At 33.6% G+C, this 24,641-nt stretch overlaps 2 protein-coding genes and 1 pseudogene across 2 annotated transcripts; 1 reads left to right on the top strand and 2 right to left on the bottom strand.

Moving 5' to 3' along the window:
• Positions 1–3,879: 3,879 nt before the first annotated feature.
• Positions 3,880–4,827, bottom strand: LOC107815519 (uncharacterized). The gene has a single exon (XM_016641121.2). The coding sequence runs from the start codon at positions 4,825–4,827 to the stop codon at positions 3,880–3,882; it is 948 nt and encodes a 315-aa protein (XP_016496607.1).
• Positions 4,828–11,835: 7,008 nt separating this feature from the next.
• Positions 11,836–13,528, top strand: LOC107815522 (CBL-interacting serine/threonine-protein kinase 7-like). The gene has a single exon (XM_016641124.2). The coding sequence runs from the start codon at positions 11,856–11,858 to the stop codon at positions 13,398–13,400; it is 1,545 nt and encodes a 514-aa protein (XP_016496610.1). The 5' UTR covers positions 11,836–11,855; the 3' UTR covers positions 13,401–13,528.
• LOC107815520 (acylamino-acid-releasing enzyme-like) lies at positions 13,526–19,710 on the bottom strand (annotated as a pseudogene).
• Positions 19,711–24,641: the final 4,931 nt, after the last annotated feature.

Genomic DNA, 24,641 nt, shown 5'->3' with positions numbered 1-24,641 from the left:
CTTAAACCCAATTTTCAATGCATGAAAACATATATACATTATTAAAAATTTCATTTTTACTTTAATATGTTAATCACTACATCAGTTCCTGGATTACTGGACCTTAATTCATTAGCATAAGCCTCAAGCTTATTGAAATTATCTGCAAAACAACCCTTCATTTTCTCCAGGATTATTCTGTTGGCTCTCGAATACTTTGAATGACTAGCATTGATATTAAATGCATCTTTTACACTTGCCATCATCTCCTTAATTTTAATTTTAGGATTATCTTGCAACCCTTTCTTAAAGTAAGCAGCTATAGTTTTTGCATCTACCTTGTGGTTATCATATGTAGTATTACACTTGTGTTCTTCTCTTAAAGTCTTGAATTTAACACCATGACCTTTAGAGTCTTTAGAAATATGACAAACAAATGGGTAGTCTTCATCTAAACATTTGTACCTAAGCCTTTGGGGGGCAACTCTTAAGTTGTTTTAACCTATAACCATTAGCAAGGGAATACATGTCGATGAATTTTCTAGCTTCTAGAATGTCTTTGAATGTCATGGACTTGTGTAACTCCTTATAATCAGTCAACTTATCAGATATCTTCCTCTCTTTTTGTGTATGAAGTCCTTTTAATGAATCAGAATCACAATCTGAAGAATGAGATACATGTTCTTCATTGTCATCTGAACTACAGTCAGTAGCAGCCTCAAGTTCTGATGTGTATGACTCAATATGATGGACTATATTATGAACATTAATACTTAACTCATACTCATCTACAGTAAGAATTCAATAACATTAAACTGATCACTGACCAAAGACAGTAGACTCCTAACACCTTGATCACTCTTTATTTCATAATATCTACCAGAAGGCCCATTAACAATTACTTGTTGAACACCAATAAACCCCAACTTAGAAGTAAATTCATTTACTAAATAGTTGTAAGACAATAGGTCAGAGTCATTACCTTTAACAGTGTGCACAAGCTTTCTTGAGTATAACACTTGTGGACTATATATCCAATCACCATCATAATGAAAGATCATATCCAATAAGACCGTTGCATATAAGTTGCAGAATAAGCAAGGGAAAAAATTTAACAGAAAGTAATTACACTATACAAATAAAAAGTACAAATACAAGTATAAAAGAACTATACAAACTATATAATAAGCTAACAAAGTGGATAACCATAAATAAAAACAATAACCAAATTTGGACCATACAATAAAGACAGAAGAACCACATAAAGTTGAGACAAAAGATACATAAAGAAATAAAAAAGTAGTGGGCAGTCACACAAGAAGGAGTCAATCAAGACACAACTACAATAAACAAAGGGATGATGGGGGGACCCCAGAATAAAGTATAAAACTAATGTCCCAAGTCTATAAATAAAACAAAAAATAACTGAATTATGACCCACTTATCTCTCAACTCAACGCATGTGTATAAGAAATACGGGACCAAACACCCAAAATCAGAGCAAAAGAAACAGATCCAACACAAAAGGGACCTCTTTTTTGTTAGAGACCATATATGTAGGACCACCAAAATTGAAACCCTAAGTCGAAACAAGGAATCAATATACCAGATAGGGATCATTCCACTACAAAATCATAACCCACAAACCACCTCCAGTAATAACGAATAAAAGAACAAAAATAAATTTAGGTTTTAAAATCGAGTATGAACAGACCACATGCAAGCAAAAACAACAATAAACAGACACACCACATAACTAAAATAATACATATCTAAACGAATCATTCAAAACCCTAGTCAAAGAAATAAAAAATCGAAAATCCTATGTTACGTTTAGCTCTAACTTGAAACAATTAGACGATATGCTTCAGTTGATACCAAAAATAAAGCAAAGGAACGACGATTTACAGTTTTTAAAACGAAAATTGGTACCTTCGTATACATCCAACGATGAAGACGAACGTACAGTGAAGAGGGTAGGTGAGAGCTCTTTCCCTTTTTTCTATCAGCAACTGAAGATTTTGACAATTAAAACATGTTAAGACTATTTTAGTGAGACTAATTAATGGGTTACAAGGATCGGTCGGGTTTCTAAAATAATGGTTCAAGATTTTCCTAGTTGGCAAATTATTATGGGGTCCCGATGCCGTGTTGGACATCTGTTAGGGTTAAGGACAAAATTATATATTATATTAACGGTAGGTATGATTTTGGACTGAAAGTAGAAATTGGTATAAACGCTAATTTTCAATAGTAGAGGGATAATTTTAGCCTTTTTCCCTTTTCAATCAGAGGCGGATCCAGAATTTAGGGGTTACGGGTGCCGACCTAATCGATGTGATCAACTCGAGCGTCGATTCGGGACTTCGGGGTATATAGACAAATAGATCAAACGAAAGAAAATATAATAACTATAACTAATTGACGCAAAGCATAAAACTTCCAACAATATTTTTAATATCATATACAATCTATTTACAATTGTCCTCGACGTGCTTTCATATTTTGAAAACGATCAATAATGACATCATTACTTACATTTGTAAATACATCACGCTCTATATAATAAATTAAATAATCATTTAAATATTGATCACCCATGATATTCCTCTCTTCATTTTTTATCTGCTTCATGGATGAGAATGTTCTCTCCACAGTTGCGGTAGCAACAGGTAAAATCAGAGTTAACTTTACAAGTAAATAAATATGTGAATAAGTCTCCACAAGATTTGTCTCAACCAATGCTTTTGTCAAATCACTAATTCCTTGCAAGTTGGAGAACTTGGGATTGCCAACTCGCATATGAATTATGAAAGTATCTAGTTGATAACTCAAGTATCGAATGTGTACTTCATCAAACTCATTTGGGTAACATTTTGCTAAAGTCATTATTCTACCTTTATCAAAATTAGCAAAAGAATTGGATGGATTCAAACTAGCCATCCCAAGAAGCAAATCGCTACTTACTACATCAAAACGGTCATTAAGCTCTTGAAGTTGCACATCAATTACAGCATAAAAGATATCAACACACAAGTGGTGTGAATAACAAATACCAGAAGACTTACGCTTCGACTTTCCAGGAAAATAGGATTCATCCATCTTGGAAATCATAATATCATGCATATGACAAAATAAGGAAACATCATCTAGCAAAGATTCCCATCCAGTTTTTCTCATATCTTGCAATATTTTCTTTGTAATATTAATAAACACCACGACATTAACAATATCTTGATCTCTCTTTTGTAGGATCTTGTTCAACTCATTTGACATTGCCAAAACTTTCAACATCAAGTGAAGCATAAAAACAAATTTGAATGTTATTATCTCACTCAAAAGATATTTTTCTTGATTTCTCTCATTTGAGGTAGAACCTTCATGTTCAATCACTTCAAGCACACGAATAATAGATGAGAAAATAACAATAAAGTTATCTAATGTTTTGAAATGTGATCCCCAACGAGTATTACCTGATCTTTGAAGCCCGCGTTCTTGATTTAGTCCTCGCCCGGTATGAATTTCACCGGACTCAAGTAATTGCTCTAGTTTTTCAGCTTGAAGATGGCAAAGCAAATCTCTGCGCTTAAAAGATACCCCAATGACATTTAACACATTAGTAACATGACAAAAGAAGTCTTCGACATCCAAATGCTTTTTAGACATAGCTACAAGTGTTAATTGCAATTGATGAGCAAAGCAATGAATGTAATATGCCGATGAGCTGTCTTTCATAATCAAAGTCTTAAGACCACTTATCTCTCCCCTCATGTTACTAGCTCCATCATAACCTTGTCCACGTATTTGAGATGGACTTATTAAGTGGTCCGAAAGCAAAGATTAGATTGCTTCCTTCAATGAGCATGCCGATGTATCACTAACATGGACAAGACCAACAAATCACTCTACCACTTCACCATTTTTATCAACATAACACAAAACAAGAGCCATTTGTTCTTTGTGTGAGATATCTTTGGACTCATCAACTAATATACCAAAATAATCTCTATTCAAGTCTCTAATTATAGCTTTTAATGTTTCTTTTGCACAAGCATTGATAATATCCTTTTGGATCATAGGGCAAGTCAAAGTATCATTTTGTGGAGCATTTTCTAATATTACTTTTCCCACATCTGGATGCTTGTCCCCATGCCATCGTAAGAATCCTAGAAAGAGGCCTTGATTTGTTGAAGATTCACTTTCGTCATGGCCCCAAAAAGGCAATCCATACAACAATAGAAGTCTTGCCACGTCAATTGATACTTCTAAACGCATTCGATACTCACTTTTCAACTTCTCGGAGTGCTTATCAAAAACAACTTGAATTGATTGATGATGATTTGATAAATCTAGCATCTTCTTGAAACATTTATCATGGACACTATTAACATCACCAACATGTAAACGCAATCTTTCAAGACCCTTATTCCAAGCCCTAAAACCATTTTTTGTATAAAATTCACCCGCACTTCCATGAATAAATTTATTTTTGAACAAATAACAACATAAGCAAAATGCCGCATCTTTCTTCACACTATACTCTAACCATTTAGAAAATTGACCATTGAACCAACTTGGAACAAATTGACGCATTCTTCCTCCTATTTGAGTTTTGAAAAATTGATGCTTGGAAGGTTGACAAGGACCTTGTTGAATGTAATGTTTCCTTACTTCATCTCGTATTCTAGGGTTATAGTCAGCAATAGGTATTCTTTCTCCCGGATCGCCTTTAAGTGACCCCAAATCGAGTTCATTTATAAGATAAGAATGATTGGCATTCGCTTGGATCAAGGATTGACAACTAGGACTTGGTTGAGAATGGTCCAACCTCGTGACAAATTTATCCATCTCAATCAATTCCTATAAAATAAAAGTTCATTCTAGTGAGAAATATAGAACAATTTCTAGCAGTTCATACCATCAATAAGTTTAGTTATTTTAAATTCTACAGTGAAACCATTTAAGAGGCATTTGATTTTCAAACACAACCAAAAAAATACATAACAAAAAAAAATCAAAATAGTGACAATAAAGTTTAGCAAGAACACTAATATCCAACTAAATACAAAATAAAAACATAGCAAGAACATATATCTGATGGGAAAAAAATAGCCACATAGGGTTAAGAAATAAACATGAGGAGGTGAGGATTGAGGAAACTTTACAATGGTGGGCGTAGTGAAATGACTAGTGAGCAATGAATGTGTGAAGCATCAAGCATCCGCAAAGGTAAAGCAAAATAAATGCTTACAGTAACAGTCTAACATAGAAGCAAGAAGCAGAAGCAGTGGCGTGAATAAAGGCTGAAGCAGCGAGAAATGGAGAAAGGGAAAGGGGAAAGTGGACTTGGGGAATTGGGGCATTGTTTTACCTTTAATTATAAGAGAATATTATATAAAGAGTACTTTTATTATTATTTTATCTTATTTATTTATACTTAAACCAACAAAACAAACAAATAGAAAAGTAAAACATTTACTATAAAATATAGAAGAGTGTGTTGTGTAGTGTACTTAAAGGCAGACCTTTGCCACTGGCACCTTTGTCACTTTTGTTCTACGGGTGGCACTTTAAATATATATCCTATTTTTTATATATATTTACATATATACATAAGGTTTTTGCCGAAGCTTGCGGGTGACGTGCCACCCCGAACCACCATGTACATAGATCTGCCCTGCTTGTTTGGTTGGGTGATTCATTGCCGGGGAAAACGGAAAGTCTGTCTTTCTCTCATTTCTGTCTCTTCATTTAACATTTGCGGTGTCTTCCCATCACCTTGACTGCTTGACAAGTTTGAATCGATTGCCAGTGAACAAATATTCTTCTCCCTAGTAATTATAAAGACACTATAGTCATATGAAAGTAAGATTTGAATTCAATTCTTATGGATAATTACTTAGAATAAGCGAATTAATTCCCTCAACGAGTCTAATTATTATTTCCTCGTTAAGAGAGATATTCATGGTACAATCACGTGCGATTCTTGTTTCATTCAGATCCTTAATTTTTCCCATGTTGTGTTTTCCCTTTTTCTTGAGGACAATGACAATGAGTTCAAGAAAAAAATGGGTTTGATTATTCATACCATAGTTACAAGTAATTATAGGGAATATACTTACCTTTGTCCTTTCCGCTTGAATTTTTCTGACTATTCCCATTTCAAGATAAATATGCAGGTTACCAGCTTGGTAGGTCATGAGAATATCTCTAAGGCAGAGTAATACTGAAATACTAAGCTACGTACAAGTCATCGTCTATTTTAAGTATTAACACAATTGAGCGCGCAGCCGTCACTATTAATTAAATTAATATGCATAGATCTTTAACTCTTCAACTAAGTGTTCCAAATCTTCTATTAAATCCAAAAATTATGTCATGCTATTGATCGTATTATGCATATTGAATAGTAGTTTTCTCGTGCAACAGTGACATTTTTCATAGTTATTAGTTCAACTAGCACAAGTAAATCCAAGCTCATGACTATAAATAATCTCAATTTTAGACACCTCTGCATTTTAGTTAAAATGATTTTATGAAAGTAGGCTAAAATGTCCAAGAAGAACTATTTTGTTGATCCTTCGAACCAGTGAATGGCCACAAGTGAAGATAGGATAATTATTCAATGAGATATATATAGGTTTTCTAATCTTTGCCTAGAGGTCATTTGGATATTTGAATAGTGTATATCTTTGGTTCGTGGTTCTCTAGTGACTTTTCTTTTATTTCCCATTTTTAAGAGTGAATATTCAGCACGCACGCCCAATCATTATAAAAAAAAATTTGTTTTCCCTAAATAAAGTATTTTATATTTTGTACTTCTTAAAGTCAAATTAAAAAACTCGTACCATATTACGTTAAACTGAAACAAATAATCTATTGATTCAATTTTATTGAGTAGTTGTGACTTGTGATCTTTGGCTCCACTTAGGTGGTTACACGTACACCAATTGTTTGGTTCAATCTTGGGATAGACAAGGATATCCCGTGAAGTAGGATATCCTATGAAATAGAGTTACTATTTATATGAGATAGTTAACCCCGCTATTTTATTACAAAATATATTCTATCATTAACTAATATTCATAATCAAAGATGGATAAATATAATTTTATTTAATATCTTTATCTTGGTAATCAAACGAGAGAGTTCATAATAACTAGAAGCCCGAAGCTTAAAGTCATTGTGTCGCCGAATTACAAGTCCGTTGACAGGTGATTCCTTAGTTTTCATCTTCATTTTGCAACTATGCATTATTGTTAAAGAGTGATGTCGTTATCTGTCTCGATTAAGATTGTTATATTCGCAACTAAACACGACATCTTTTAAATAGAAGTAAAGACTGACATTGACATGAAAATCTAAATCTGTCTGCCTATTAGCCAAATGACTCTTTCACCTTCATGAATATCTATTTTAGGCCCCGTTTGTCCATAAAAAATTTTCTTATTTAAAAATATGTTTGTCCATGAAACTTTGCAAGTTTTTGAAAAAAATTCGAAAATGAGTTTTTCAAAAATTATCACTTTTTAAAAAAATTCAGTAAAACTTTTTTTCCCACTCACAAAGCTGAAACATTTTTTTTCAAATAAAATGCATGTTCAAATATAATTTCAAATTTCAAATACCATTTTTTAACTTATCTCCGAATACTATTATTTTTTTTTCAAAAATTACAATTTTGATATCCAAACGCCTACTTTTAGTGTTTCCAAAGGAACCATCATGTCATTTCTTAAGTGCTAATACTACTCCCTCGGTTCTCGTATATGTGGTATTATTTTCCTTATTAGTCATTTTTGTAAAAGAATTATACATTTTTATATTTAAAGACAATCAATTTTACATATTTTATTTGTCCTTAATGAGAAATTTTTATAGTCACAAAGATTATAACATGTTTAAGACTACAACTTTTAAAGTTTTATAATTATAAAAATGTTATATCATATTAAAGATAGTTTCAAAAGTCTTTATTTTTCAGTATTTTTAAACTTTGTACATATTTAAATTAAATTATATCGCATAAATTAAAACATATGGTGTGAAACACTTTAGCATTTTTTTTTGAAGAAACGAATACATGAATGTAAGTACACATGAACTTATGCGGGAGCGGCCTAAGGGTCAAGCCACTAAAGCAAAGGCTTTAGGGCCCCAAATTTTGAGGGGCCCAAAAAAAAATTTATTTTTCTACTCGTATTTGTATTTAGACCCCGATTAATCTAGATTCGTACCGCGTAAGACCTAGTAAAAGAGAGAACACGTTTTAACAGGATTTTTTTTAATCACAGGATTCGAACCCAATATATTTAATTAAGGTAAGTTGGATCAAATACATCTCACAACAATCTTTAGAGACAGGGTCTAAATATATTGGGTATGTTAAAATACAAAATAAAATATTTTATAAAAATTCAAGATAACTTTTAATTTAGTAGTGATGTACCCGTTTGAGCAAAAAATGCAGAAAGAAAATCACTCCCCCTAAACCCTTGTCGCGAATATAAAACTTTTCATTATTTAAATTTTACGAGTGACATCATTAGTGAGGTATCTATATGAATTTGATTCTATTATCTAAGATCAACAATATCTTAGGAGAGACTAAATTATTTATAAAAAAAACTATTAAAAACTGTTAGGCCAAAATTCTATATTTTTAACACATTACTCGCTTTATATTTTGTTGGTTTAAGTGAGTTATTGTGCGATAATTGCGCTAAATTGTGTTGTTCTATGTGTAGGAACATCGAAATGAATCATCGATATTATGATATAAAAAAAATTTCTTCTGAAAGGCCTCAAATTAAAAATTGGCTTTAGGCCACCAATCTTCGTGGGCCGCCCCTAAACTTATAGAAAGACACTCATAGTGATAAAATCTTTCAGTACACAGAACGAAAAATATTCAACCTGATATCCAAGTAAGCAAATTGCCAAATGTAAGTACATTGAAAACACTCGAACTACTCGTACAATGTAGTGGCCCACTACTTTGTACAAATGAACTTATGGAAAGTCACTCATCAGTATTCAATTATTAGACATGGATGGGTACCACATTCGAGCTTTATAACAGTTGCTGATTTGCTCCATCAAATCCCATATTCAAAATACATAAAGTTGTTGGAATGTAAAACGTCGACTCTTACAACTTTTAATATTGAGAAACGGATCTTCTCTCACATATATACTTTGAATTTTGTTAGATCACGCAATATTGACATTAATTGACACCTATGCAAAATGCATGATGCCAATTAATCGCCTAAAGTTTCTTTATCAAAAGAGAGAAAAGACAAAACATGATTTATTTTTCTATTTATTAAAAAGAAAACTTATATGCAGAGATGAAATCAGGAAACAAAATTTTCCGGGTGTGTTTGGTATGACGGAAAATATTTTTCATTTTCTACGGTTTGATTGCAAAAAATAGTTTTCTGAAATTGGAGGAAAATGACCTCCCTAAAAAAGTTAGGAAAATATTTTTCAAAAACTTCACTTACCCTCACATCTAACTCCAATCCCCCCCCCCCCCACTTCTCTCTTACCCCATCTCTCCCACCCCCTCTCCAAAAAAGGTTTTTTTTTAGATTTCGATTTTTTTCTTTTCCGTCACCACCCACCCTACTACCCCGACCCCCTGGCTGAATTTATTTAATTTTTTTTTTGTATTTTTAATTTTTTGTAATTTTTTACTACATCAAAACCCAGACCCCCTCCCCCCCCCCCCCCAAACCCAAAAAAAAAAATTGTATTTTTAATCTTTTGTTTTTTCGTTTTTCTGCACCACCCACCCAACCCCTCAACCCACCCTCCCCGCCGAAATTTTTTTTGTATATATATTTTTAGTTCTGATTTTTTTATTTTTCAGTTTATTGGTTCGAAATTTTACGAGTTCCAAAGTTATGAGTTCGGAGGTTTATATGTTTGGAAGTTTGCGTGTTTAGTAATTGTAGAGTTTACGGGTTCAAAAGTTCATGAGTTCGAAAGTTTAGCGGTTCGGAAGTTTATGAAATTTGTGGGTTCGGAAGGTTGTTGGTTCGAAAGTTTATGGATTCATGTTTATTGTATCTAAATTATTTATGAATACTTTTGAGAATTTATTTTCCTTAATTTGTGTACCAAATACCAAAAAATGAGTAAGATTACTATTTGTTCTCCAAGTTTTCTATTATTCCAAACACACCCTAAAACCTGAAGGTAATTCTTCTCGCATATTTGAGAGATCACTTAACCAAAACAGAGAGGTAAGACTCAAATATGCAACGATGAACAACAGTAGACTTAAAAGAAGAAAAGAGAAATTGCATTTCGCCCAAAACATTATATATATATATATATATATATATATATATATATATATATATATATATATATATATATATACTTAAATGTGCTGTTATAAAAGAAGAAGAAAACCTATCCTCTTCAATAAGAGGTTTTAGAAAAACAGTTGGAAAAAAAATAAAGAATCTGTACAATTTTTTTCTTTAAAGCTATCACCGCGTTTATTTTAAGTAAAGCGCAGTTATGATTTGTATGAGTTTTGAAAAGAATGTATCTTTTTATTTTACTCTTAATAAGAAAAATTATAATTAAATAATTATATATGTATTATTTTAGACTACAAATTTTAATTTATATTTTTTTACCTTCGCATCCCGTCAAATAGATTCAAATAAATTAAAATAAAAAAAGTAAGAAAGAAAGAAGTTGACAAGAATCTAAAAGGGACAAGACCGAATACCCGTCTGTCTCCCAGCATTATTGGACCTTTGAAACAATTTCACCATAATGATTCGCTATCAGATGCTGACTGCAGATGCCAAGTGTCGATTGTCCAAAAAACCAAACGTGCCGCTACTTTGACAAGAAAAATACTCCCTCCGTTCCAATGAACGTGTTTGATTGGAAACAAAATTTAAGTAAAAATAAAGATTTTTGGAATTTGTGGCCCTAAACAATTTTAAAAGGGGTTCAGAATATTTGTGTGGTTATAAAAGTTTTTCATTAAGGGTAGAATTATAAGTTTAAGCAAAATTGTTTCCAAATTTAGAAAGAAAACATTCTTTTTGGAACGGACCAAAAAGGAAATAGGTTCACATAAACTGAAACGGATGTATAATAATTTGGCGAGTCACATAGAAGAAAAATGCAAATTAAAGGTGAAACTGGGAAAGAGTAGTATACTTTGTTGGCAGAAATTAAATTAAATATTGGTCGTTCAACTTTTTAATAGCTTCTTACTTTTAATACAGTATAAATTTTTTTCACAATTTTTGCAAGCTAATCAATTGCTAAACGAATTGCCTTCCAACTTTGAAGAAAAATTCAAAATGGAACAAGTGCATGCACTTATAATTTATTTGGTCTTCCAGAGGCAAAACTGATCTTTGGCTTTTTCCACAATCACTAGAGAATAGCACAATAGGAATTTCAATTTCAATTAAAGGGAAAAAATGCTTTTAGTCTGCATATTGTGACTGAAGGAACCAATGGGAAAGAGGTAGGGAGGTTCTCCAAAACCAGAATCTCTAAAAGCGACAGCTTCTCTTTAGTCTTCAGACTCGGACCATTACGAAAACGTAATGGAAACTAATATGAAACCTCTTTTAATTATACCAAGTGCTAATCAAGCATCTTGCAAAATCATGCAAATTAAAGGAGCATGCCTACAAGTCACAGTATTTTATTATATCATATTTTTCCGTGGCAGACTCCTAATCGTTCTATAACCAAAGAACAGATGTAGTAGTAATTATGAATTCAGAAAATTCAAACGTGGTGTACTAAAACTAATTGAGGGAAATCAAAACTAAAGATAGTTGAGCACAACAATATATAAATTGGTTAATATTATTGTTATTGTTATGTTACTATTATTATCAACTTATAGTTGGTTGGTAAGACTCCTAACACTTCTAAAACTAAAAAACAAGACAAAACCGAAGAGTCCAAAAGCTATTATAATACAGACACTCCAGCAATTCCCATGCCTAATTCAACTCTCCAACCAATCTCCTTATAAAACTTGTCTCCTTATTTTTTTTCTTTTGCCTACCCTCCCGCTTTATTCTCTTCTCCTTCCCGCCGGCTCAATTATGGCCACCGCTACACCACCATCTTCTGCTTCTAAAATCAGAAGAACAAACAGCGCTGATGGTGGTGGAAGCGGGTCAATAATTCTCGGCAAATATCAATTAAATCACCTTCTTGGTCGTGGCAGCTTCGCAAAAGTTTATCATGCACGTTGTTTAAACGATGGCACAGACGTTGCCATCAAAGTTATGAACAAAAACACAACCATGAACGCCTCTCTGGAACGAATAATCATCGGTGAAGTCTCCGCCATGAATCGACTTAACCATCATCCCAACATTATCAAACTCCATGAAGTGATGGCCACAAAGACCAAAATCTACCTCGTCATGGAACTCGCACCTGGTGGCGATCTTTTCTCCAAGCTCAGCCGCCGCGGAAAATTCTCTTACTCCACTGCAAGATTTTACTTCCACCAGCTTGTCTCAGCTCTACACTTTTGCCATCAAAACGGTGTGGCTCACCGTGATATTAAACCACAAAACATTCTCCTGGACAAAGAAGGCCAGCTTAAGGTCTCTGATTTTGGATTAGCCGCTCTTTCGGAACAGTTCAGTAACAGCCTTCTTCAGACGGCTTGTGGCACTCCAGCTTACGCAGCTCCAGAGGTTGTATACAGAAAAGGATATGATGGTGCTAAGGCGGATGCATGGTCGTGTGGGGTAATTCTCTTTTCATTCCTTGCAGGAAAACTTCCATTCGATGACAGCAGCTTAACCAACTTGCATCTGGCAAAACATCGTCGTGAATTTCAATTCCCTGATTGTGTTCAAAAGCCTGCACAGAGTATAATAAACCGGCTGCTCAATCCTAATCCAAATACAAGGTTAAGCATTGAGGACTTAATGAAGCTTCCATGGTTTAAGAAATCTGCAATGAAAGGCGAAGAGTCAAATCAGAAACAATTTAGTCAAGGTATATTTGAAATTAAGGATTGTAAAAAAGAGGGGAGAATGAATGCGTTTGATATAATATCAATGTCAGCTGGGTTGGATTTATCAGGGTTATTTGAAGCAAGGTTGAATAAGAAAGAAATGAGGTTTACAACGACTGCTCAAGTAGGGAGTATTGAAGAGAAGGTGATGAAAATTGGGAAAGAAGAAGGATATAGAGTTGAGAGAACAAAGGGTGGGGGAATTGGTTTGGTAAAAGGGAGAGTGGCATTATTGGTGGAAATATGGGAAGTGGCAATAGAGCTGTGGTTGGTGGAGATTAAAGTTGTCAATGGAGGAGTAGAATTTGATGAATCTCATTGGGAGGTACTGAAAGTTGGGCTGAAAGATATTGTTGTTTCATGGTATGATGATGGGTCTTAAGGGAAGAAGTTAAGCATGGCTGTTGCCTCGTACACTGTGGGGCAACTCAGACACTTTTAGGATTGAACTTTGAACTGATATCTTCCTAGCAGTCTTCAAATTTTGCAATGAAAATCCTCTTAACTCTTTTTCAGTTGCAGATACTTGAGTTGTACTTTTTCTCGATACAAAGCATCAGGAGTACTAATTATAGTGCTAATATTCTAGAATCTGCCCCCTCCCGTCTCACTGCAATTCCTTGCTCGGTTTGAAACTCGTCCTCCATCTGAATATAACAAATACAATGTAGTAAGCAGCTGCTATCTAATATTGCTAAAAGAAACTGAATGAGTCAATTTCATGATTTCTTATGTTGTGTTCATACAACAATCAGTGAACTAAAGCATGCAACAATGATTTCCTAATAACCAGCTATAGAAGTGGTGACACATGACCATATTATTTCGCATATCTCACAAATCAGAAAATGTTTGAATGCTCATTCATGCAAACCTAAATGGTTTTTCAAAAGAACCACCACCAAAGTTTCCCAGGCTACAGAAATATGTATGTTCACATGCAGTCAAGATAAACATGAGATCAGTCCAAAGTGTCAAATGGTTTTGAGTCATTTAACTCACGGATAGTACTTACCCGCACTGATGTTTGCACCAAACCAAACAGTTTAATCTTACAAGTCACAAATTAAGAGAAAACACATACCATTCAACCATGGTTAATTCATAATAGTTTAACCACGGATTTTGTTTCCGATTTTGACAAAAGTTGAATGTAAGAAACCAGCTGATTAAGTAGAGTATGATTCATCTTTTCAAGGGTCAGGTATTGAATTGACTTACAAATGGCTTAATCTTCTTTTCTGATTGGGGGACATGTTCAAGGAGTACCAGCATAAAGGAATGGGGAAATTCCTGCTGAAGAGCTGAATAGATATCTATCTACTTGCAGTAATTCTTAAACCACGCACCAATATTCAGGAAGTTCTCGAAGTCAGACTGTGGCCTGCAACAGAAACACATATAAGGTTCCCAATATGAAGTGAGGCTATCATAAAAGTCAAGTACAAAAAAGAAAAGAAGCACATTCATAGATTTGGGACCAACTTACCTATCAATTACATGTGTGTCCTCGGAAAACACCATGACTTTGACCTCAACTCCTTTCTCCTTCAATGCCCGTGCATACTGCACACAAGAAGAGTAAAAGCATTTCCTTTCTGATATTATACACTTTAGGAATAGAAACAACAAAAAGTTAAACAGTACTAAACTTTGCATCAGAGATAACATCAAGCTAAAAATGGCTTATAAACATTTAGTTACCCAGCTTTTATTCCACTTATTTAAAATTTTCACTTGTTAATACAGTGACTGGTCGTTCGCAGACATGAAACTGCTGGTCCTCACACGTTGTTAGTAGTTGATCAGTGAATATGATATTTGATGCATATTTGGATTAAAGTAGAGCCAGACACTAGATTCCACGGGATTTGATCGTATTATGAATGGATATGTAGTTGAACGAAAAATGAAAAGGGACATGAATGAAATAACATTTCTGGTAGACAGGCAAAAACGCATAAGCTTCACATGTATACATAAATTCTCGGACCCTTGATATAATATTAGAATGAATATTTATGTGCAACCAACAAAATTTGGAACCAGAAAGATGATATAAAATCTTACTTGCAACCCATTAGATACTGGAACACAGAGGTCTTTGGCACCTAGCAAGAGGATTGTAGGAGTCTTAACCTGCAATACAAGTAGCACAAGGATGTAGGAAATGCGTTCAGAAAAACAGGATCGGCTAACAACTTTACTTCAATCCTTGAGATATCTAGCAAAACTTTAAGTTTCAACATTGATGTGAAGACCTCACAGATATGTGACGTAACACAAAACGCATATCATGGAAGCCTTTTTTTCCAAATCCAGATTCAGCTGATGAAACCAGACCTTGGAGATGCATGAGATTGGTGATTTGCTGTAAAAGAGGGCAAACTTATCTGGCACCTAGAAATAGTATCGGAACTCTTAGAAGAAAGAAACAAAAACCTCGTCCAGTACAAAGATAACAAGGACCATAAAGACAAAGACTGTAATAACACGTGACAGAAACCATAAAGACAATACAGCATAGGAGAACTAGCTAACCTGGCCAATCAAGTGCGTAACCAAAAATCCACCATGGGAACCACCAAGCACAGCGATTCTAGATGGATCTAAAAGTCCGATATCAATTACATGATCTACAGCAGCAAGCACATGATTAACATCCTGCACAGGCATAGATATCAGCATTGGAGATAAACAGGAAGAACCCTTTTATCCAAATCTTTAAAGGTTTCTCTTTGGTTGCCCGTAGTATTGAAAATATTCTCAGTATTAAATTCCATAGTGATAATCAGTTTTTGTTTTTTGTTTTCTTTTCTGGTTTTTCGAATTAATAATCCCTGAGCTGTCTTTGAACAGTAGGTCTACTGATGCATCTATATCATATTAAGCTTCCAAACTATGAAAATCCAGAAAAATCTTGCTTAAGACACAAACTAAATATCTTTCTTTATAATGTTATCAGAAAAGAAGGGGAGCCTTGGCGTAACTGGTAAAGCTGTTGCCATGTGACCAGAAGGTCACGGGTTCAAGCGGTGGAAACAGCCTCTTGCAGAAATGAAGGGTAAGGTTGCGTGCAATAGACCCTTGTGGTCCGGCCCTTCCCCGGACCCTGCGCATAGCGAGAGCTTAGTGCACCGGGCTGCCCTTCTTCTTCATAATGTTATCAGAAAAGCAGAATTTTCGTTAGTAGGGTGCTGGAATGACCGCTAAAATGGATGAGGCATAACTTTAAGTAATCAGAGGCTTGAGTCTGTTAGCTCCTCAGAATTTATGAGTTAGAGACTGAATTACTCTACAAACAGTAAGAATAGATGTACAGTTGAAAACTCAATTATCTTTCGTTTTCCATGTCATATACTAGAACTGGTCCTCTCCACTAGGAGATTTAGATTTTCTACAAACAAAACGATCACCAGGAGCATGTGTTTTAACTTTAGTATTCAATTCTCACTATGAGTACCAGATATAGATCAGAGAACAGTAAACATGAGTGCATAAGGTTATGGTAAGAAGTTGGCCTCTTTACCAAAATACATAGATCTCTCATCATACTTGAAAGTTAAAACACCAACCTTTACTCAGGTTCTCAGCGAGATCCCTGACAGGTATCTTCATGATACCAAATTGGCGGTGGATTAGAGCAAAGATACAACCTGTAAGCAGTAAAGATGGACAGTTAAATATCAGAAATATAATTTTAACAAATATACACTAAGCAGAACAGATGATACAATCAGTAATTGAACTAACAAGTAGATGAACCTTTTCAGAGCATCTAGATATGGGGCTTGAGATATCAAGCCAACTCCAGGATGCCTCAGCAGATGCCTTTCCAACAAGGAAACCGTACTTGATTGCAGGAACATCGACAGAACTGCTAGAGACTTTAGAGGGAAAAACACCAGATTTATCTAGGTTGGATAATCAAGGAAAAAAACGTATTGCAATATGGAACCGGTTCAACAAAAAGTATGCGTTGACTCTTACCACTAAAGATGTTGTCCCCATCCAGTGTAAAGCAAGTTCCTAGAAAAGCAAGAGTTTCGAGGACTGATTCGTGACAATTTGCCACTATTAAGAAACAAGAAATCTTAAGTACAATGCACAATCAAAGACTTCAGTTCAGATTGAGAAGCAAAACACATAGTACCTTCACACATCCATGTAAGTATTACTAGAGTGCTAACCCAGGCAGAAGATAAAATCATTGTATATCCATCAGAAAGCCAAGGTTTACTAACAACATTGAAACAGTAAAGGCCAGGGAAGCATCCATCTTCAGGACACATCACAACAAGAACCTGCAATCATCATGTTAATGTTTGCTGACTATTGGTTGAACATGTAATACATAAAAAATATGGTACGAAAAATCAGTAATTTGTGATTAGCCTCAAAGTGCTTATATAAATTAGCAGAATTACAAAAATGAGCTGTACCACACTAAAAATTTTAGCATCTGAACTAGGCTATGCATCAATGGACCAATCAATTCTATGAAGTGAATTTGTTGCATTATGTGCCCCGGAATCAACAGAACTTTTAACTGACCAGAGTACAAGATACTTGCCATCTGGACTGCAAAATTTAGTAAAAAAATCATCTGTTCTATTCAACAATAACAACAACATACCCGGTGTGTTCCCACAAGTGCGGTCTGGGGAGGGTGGAGTGTACGCAAACCTTACCCCTACCTTGTGAGAGGTAGAGAGGCTGTGTCATCTGTTCTATTATATCAGGTAAATACGCTGCAGAAATTAAATAACACAAGAAATAACAAAAAACTTTAAATTGCTCCTAGAGATGCTTTTCTATAGTTTTATAAAAAGAGGAACATATCATGGAATTAGTAGGGAAGTGTTTCCACCAATTTCAGAATGACATATAAATAACTGTATGAGTAAACAACACACCTGAAACGAGGAAAGAATTGTGTCAACTTAACTGGAAGTGCATCTTCGGTTGCATTATTTCTGGAAGTGATAATAAGTCGATTAATAGTGAAAACTACCCAAAAAAAAGGAAAAGAAAAAAAAAGACTCAGATAGATACGGAATCACTATTACTCTAGCCCCTCTACTATATTCAAACAGAAACGGATGTGTTAGTCAACAACAATATCATCTGTAGCAGCAAGTAGGTACGTACTCAGGTTGATGAAATTCTGATATTGGAAAAGGAGCCCTAACAGCATATAAGGCACAAAGCCTGTTATAGCAAAATTTGATGCCCAACTTTCTAGTATGTGACGGCCATCAACAAGAACAAGATACTGCTGCAGGTTTTCAGTGGACCCCCCCCCCCCCCAAAACTTGTCCAACACTCAACATCTTTGACATTCCTTCAACAGGATATACTTCTCCACTGCACAAATTTGTAGAACATCCACAGAAATCAAATTAACACCCTTTGATAAAACAAATGTAAGCAAATATTATGATACATTACCTGTTAACACTGATTACAAAAAGATCTGGATTTCTTTTTCCAGGATAGGTTTCTCCCTAGTCCTCTTCCAATCCCCTTGACTGCTCCAGCTACCACATTCCTTATCCGTAGAATTCCCTTTCTTGTAACCAGAATTAGTAAATGTAGGCTTTGAGAAAACCGGCTCCTCAGCGACATAAGCAAGAAGTGTATCATCATTATTTCATAAAATTCCCTCAAACCTGCATTATCAAATGCTAGCTAACACCATGTAATTGTGAAGTGAAGAAATAGTGATGTTTATTTGCTACCATAAGTTACCATCCGTCGACGTATACAGAATCATGAACAGAGAAACAGACACAATTCTCCTTTTTGACTAGAGATCGACCCCAAATCTCAAATTTGGTTGGAGAATATTTTCAGGATTTTGAACAGCAAGAAGCTTTGAACCTGAAGGTGATGGCACCATTGTAGACACACCGGACATCTCAATAGGGAACAAGACCCATTCAAAGCTCACAGAATTTGAACTTTCTTTTGAAATATGACTGGACAGTATGTATCTTCTTTTCTTGTTGGCAAGAAGATTTGGTTGGCTAATTGAGAACATAACCTGTAGCCTCCTACAGTAGTAAAAGTAAAAGATGGTCCTAAGTCGGCTGCGTTGAGAGAACAAAAGATAATTTTTGAAATTAATTTGCAAAGACAAGAGGCATAAATAGAACATTTCATTATTAATCCTCGATGTTATGTACTACCATTCTTTATTTTCAACCTCAACTGCTATTCATACATAAAAAAGAGAACAATGACCAGTGCAACAACAACAACAACAACAACAAACCCAGTGAAATCCGACAAGTGGGATCTAGGAGAACAATGACCACTGGTAGATGTGAAAGTCCAGGCTTCGTCAATGGTAGGGAAACTGGTAAAATCTTGGAGCAAATAAACTGAGAAGAGTATTCTACCTCAAAAGTTGCATCAAAAGCCAGAGGTAATTCCTAGGAGGAGCTAGCTCCAGAATTTTCCATTGCTGAAAAAACTGATAAGGTTCTACTAAACATGTAGAAGGACCAATAAAAAAACAGAAAATTGTATTCTGGTTTATGGAGTTAATGGCTCTTTTAGTTTCAAATCATGAATAATTATGCAGAATATATTGGAGGAACTCCACCTACAATAAACACAAAAATAGGGAGACATGTAGATATCAGAATATTTTTCTCCTGGAAAGTATAGAAAGTATCATGAGAGAAGGGAGCAAGAAAAGGAAGACCTAGTATCAATTGTTGATAAAAGGGAGTTTAAATGACAAAAAGTATGCAAGTTTTAAGGTCAGTTTTAGAAGAATCACATACAAATGATTACTAATTAGCACATTATTAATGAATCAACGGATAGATGGTATATTCTTTTTCTCCCTCTACTTTATCTGGTAGGAATCACTTGCTTCAATAAAAAAGCATCTCATTTAATCATTCACAAAAGGCAAAACTTTCCTTTGAGTAACTCCCTTCTTGACTGCTTGGTTAGGAATGTAGCTATTAACTAATGCATGATCATTAAACAAATAATTCGAAAATACACACGCTCATTTAAAGTATGCAAATTACTTGCTTTTCCACATTAGTGCACCATTGAAGACAAATATCATGCAACTCACAAAAATACACTTCTTGGTAGTATCACTATGTGTACTATAACGGCACCAAACAAACCAAAGCACGTTATGATTCAATCAGATTAAATTAACAATTGAAAACAAAGTATTCAGAAATGCATGAAGAGAACAGTTAATAAGATGATGAAAAAGAGACAAAATCAGATCAGTTAAGCAAAACTTTTGAAATTAATAAATTTAATAGCATCGGTGACAAAGTAAGTTATTCCAATCCACAGTGATGTCCAAGTATTATTACGCACATTTGCATGTGAAGACACACGGAGAAAGAAGGTGAACCTGGAGAGGCAAAAAGGTCTGATACGGTAGAGAGGCTTGGAGTGCTTGAAATACCGAATTTGGGAAGAGAGAACAGGCAACACTGCCGCCTCCGAGATTCGGTTCCTTTTGCTGTTAGCTGCTGCAGTATCCGTTTTGGGGAAATGACACCGATACTGACTTTTAAGCATTATGTTTAGTGAAAATTATATCACACGTCAAATATTTATAATGTATTTATGTTTGTAACTATAATTTCACCAAATTTATCATTTGTAACTATATTTGAATTTTATAACAAATTCATGAAATAATATATTAATTATTTTAAACAAAGATTAATTATTTTGAACTAATATTATTTAGTTGGTTCGAGTGTCCGCTTAGTTAGCGGAGGTTTTGAGTTCGACTTTAAACAACAGCATTTTATTTTTTGTATTTCGTCTTTATTGTATTCGTTGTGCGAACAAATACAATCACTACATGTTATATCTTTTCTATATACTCTTTCTACATCGATAATTGATATAGGTTGTATTCATTGCGTGAACAAATATAGTTGACATATGCTATATTTGTTGCGTGTTTTAATATAAGTAATATAAGTCATGAAACTTTTTACAAAATAATCACGCGAAGCGCTACAAATAACTTAGCCAACCTCTTCGTTGGTGATGAAAGAGAAAAATATAAAAACCTGTAGAATAGAGGAGTTACATTATGTAAATTAATGCCGGTTAATTTTATTAATAAATATGCGAGAGGAAAGTCCAAAGAAGCCAAATAATTTAATGTTATATTTTGTTTTCTATATTTTTTCATTTCTTTTTTTTTCCTTGAAGGAAATTTTGTAGGAAATTAAACATATTGCGAGTTGTGGAAGAATGTAGTTTCAGATGGATTTCAACTCCGACTATTTTCAACTTCACGGATGATGAAGACCACCTATAATGCTAGCGGAGATCGATGAGATATGGGAGGTTGGCTTCTCTAGAAGGTTGGGTCTAGGATTGACACTAATTGATTCATTCTTTGAAGTATATTATGACTATAATTTTTTGAGATGAAATGATAATGTATACTATTAGATATATAATTATTTATGGTAAAATAAAGGGTGTTATTTGGGTATTTGGAGGGCGTATCAAATGATATCTTGTCCGTTCCAATTATTGTTGTTTACTAGTTTCTTGATACGTGCGTTGCACGTGTAATTACATACACGCAGTAAAAAAATAAAATACTATTAAAACATGTGAAATATTACCAAAAAAAATCAAAAGAAAAAAATACAAGCTAAAAATAATAAATAGTTTTAGAGATATAGCGTTAAACTCAAATTGATTGGATAGCTCTTCGAAGATCAATAATTATATTTAGTTAAACAAGTGTATTTTATAATTACATAAATTTAGTTGTTATGAGTTACAACTATATAATATAACTGTATATACCTAATATTTCTTTGTAGATATTGTTCTTGGAATTGTTCCATTTTGATGTTTAAGCGAAATGATCCGTGCAAAATAAAAAGATAAACTAATATTTATTTGTACATGATATTTTTTTTTAAAGAATGGAAGAGTTATATGTTTGTAAATTTTTGTGAACAATTAAGTAAGAAGCGACGAACAGTAATAAAAACATAACTAAAAGAATTTATTTTTTTTCATATTTATGCAAAATTATACGAGAATTTTGAAATATTAATTGCAATAAACTTGGACAACTTTACCCTCAACCCTCCCCCCTCCCCCCCCCCCCCACACACACAAAATATATATATATATGAGTAAAATCAATGAACTTTTATGAAGGAATAATGTATGAATTTTACTTATTGTGTACATGGAAAATTAAATACCAAAAAGTAAATGGATTGATAGGATATTTTTTTTGGTAAGTAAATTTTTTCCATTTCACAAACCAAAAACCATTACAACGCAACTAAGAACTTTGACATCATGCCCCAAGTCCTAGATACAAAAAAAAAACTTCTTTACTACTTTACCGGTGGATTCTTAATGGAGTACAAATTCAGATATGCTCAACCTCTAGGGTACCATTTCATATCTTGTAGTTTCCCAGCTAACTTCCTATTCATATTTCCAGGACTATGGACCTCATCTGCAATTACTCGTATAATACTCTCCGTTGTCCTGACCTTTCTTTGGAATACCCTCAAATTTCTTTCCATCCATATATGATAAACACTCGCAGACATGCTTAGCCTATACATATTCGACATTGCTGAAAGACCATTTGCATGGACCTCTGCCTAGTGAACTTCTTCAGACCATCCCTCAGACCTCCTTGTGATTCCCTCTTGCCATTCCAATATCCCCTCCCACACTTGTAATGTCGATACACATTTAAAAAACAGATGATCAGCCGTTTCAGGCTCACTTGTACATAGTGGACATGTGCTACTAATTGGCTCTTCTTTTTCTTCTTAACTTGGGCATCGATGTTCATCTTTTCAGTTGGCTTCTCATCGATAAGGTTCTTTACCTTTGTAGTCATGAATACTCTAGACGGAAAATTAGAAAACAAAATTAGTTAACAACATGTTAATCTAGGAATAACGAGTTTATACTTAAATTATAATTAGAGACATATGCTACAAGATTAATATTTAAATTGATAGAGAAATTCTTGCTTCCACGTACAAATTTGTTTTCCTTCTAACCTCTTTCGTTTATCTTATTTTGGATTTATCAAAATATATTTTTTATAATGTAAACATATGATCAAGAATTAAATACATGACCATCACTAAGATAAAAAAGAAGTTATTGTTTTACCTAAATTAATGGATAATTACGTTATTCAAATCCTTTGGCGGGGATTGCACTGAATTCTCGAATGAACGTATAATTTGAATTTGATCGCAAGAACATGTACTCGCATATAGGTTATATGTCGTTAGTTTCTCATTTATCGAGGGAACCAAAAGGTTACAACTTTATATTGAACTATGTATTTGTGGTTAACTGGTAATTGTAGCAACATACATGATAATTGTAGCAGTCGGCTCTTATCTACTCTAACGTTCACATAATTAGCAACATTATTCATGATTATACTTAATTATTACTCTTTTCTATATTAAATTGAAGATAATAATTACTCTTTTTTTTATTAAAATTTCTTGAACTATACTTTTCCCAAAGTAATTGAATTAGTATACACTTCATTATCTAGTACACTTCATTATAAGTCTGTTTATTGTACTTATTTATGAAGGTATAATTTTTTGAAGGGTATCATAGTCACTTAAGTTTATAGGGTTATTTTGGTCTCTCACATTCAACTTTTGATCTTCATGCTTATAATATAGTATGATACGATGAGTGATATAAGTTAATAACAATTAAACAGTAGTTACAAATAGTAATTAGGCAAATTATAGTTACTATACTTTAAACTATAGTGCTTTATGAAAATTCCTGTTATGTTTAAAATATATTTACAGTTTATAATACATTTAAAGATTAGTTAGTTTTGCTCAAACCTCAAAATTCAAACTTCAGGACATCATGTCCTAAAGATCGAAAATTATATCTAGAGGTTCGAATCTTATGTCCTTAATTTTAAATTAGTAGTTCAAAAATTCAGGACACTTAATAATCTTGAATTTCAAATTATCAGCTCAAAAATTCAAGACACTAAGTCCTGAATTTTCAAATAGTGTCCTGAATTTCCAAATTCAGGATATTTAATCCTAAATTTGAATGAATTGGCTAATCTTCAAATATATTGTAAATTATGAATATATTTTAAATAACGGTTTTAAAAGTGGTTATTGATGCACTTCGCCCTCGTTTGGTCTTTTAACATGTTGGAAATGAAGAGACCAAAAAAGGTGAGAAAAAAGACAAAAAGTAAAATAAAAGAAAAAAATAAGAACATAAAAATAAAAGTTAGGTTGTTTGGTTCAAAACCTTATAATCACCACCATAGATAATCTCTTATGTAAGTTTTATCCTGATTTCAAGCTAATATTCTAAATTAAATATTAAACACATTTAATTTTAAATTTTATTCTTGGACGAATAATAATATCAAAATAAAATACTAAAATATGATTGATTTAATTATATTCTAATATAAGAAATCTTAGGATATTTTATACTACAATTGTGATACGGTGTAACCAAGTTAAGTACAGTACTAGAATGCAATTTCGTGAAGTTTGAGGGCCGTTTTGGCATGCACCTGGAAAGAGGTAATTTAATGGGCGTTTTA

The sequence above is a fragment of the Nicotiana tabacum genome, chromosome 22 (assembly GCF_000715075.1).
Source record: "Nicotiana tabacum cultivar K326 chromosome 22, ASM71507v2, whole genome shotgun sequence".
In the NCBI taxonomy this organism is placed as follows: Eukaryota; Viridiplantae; Streptophyta; class Magnoliopsida; order Solanales; family Solanaceae; genus Nicotiana; species Nicotiana tabacum.
Note: the sequence above shows the minus strand (reverse complement) of the source record. Positions and strands in the feature narration are given on the sequence as shown.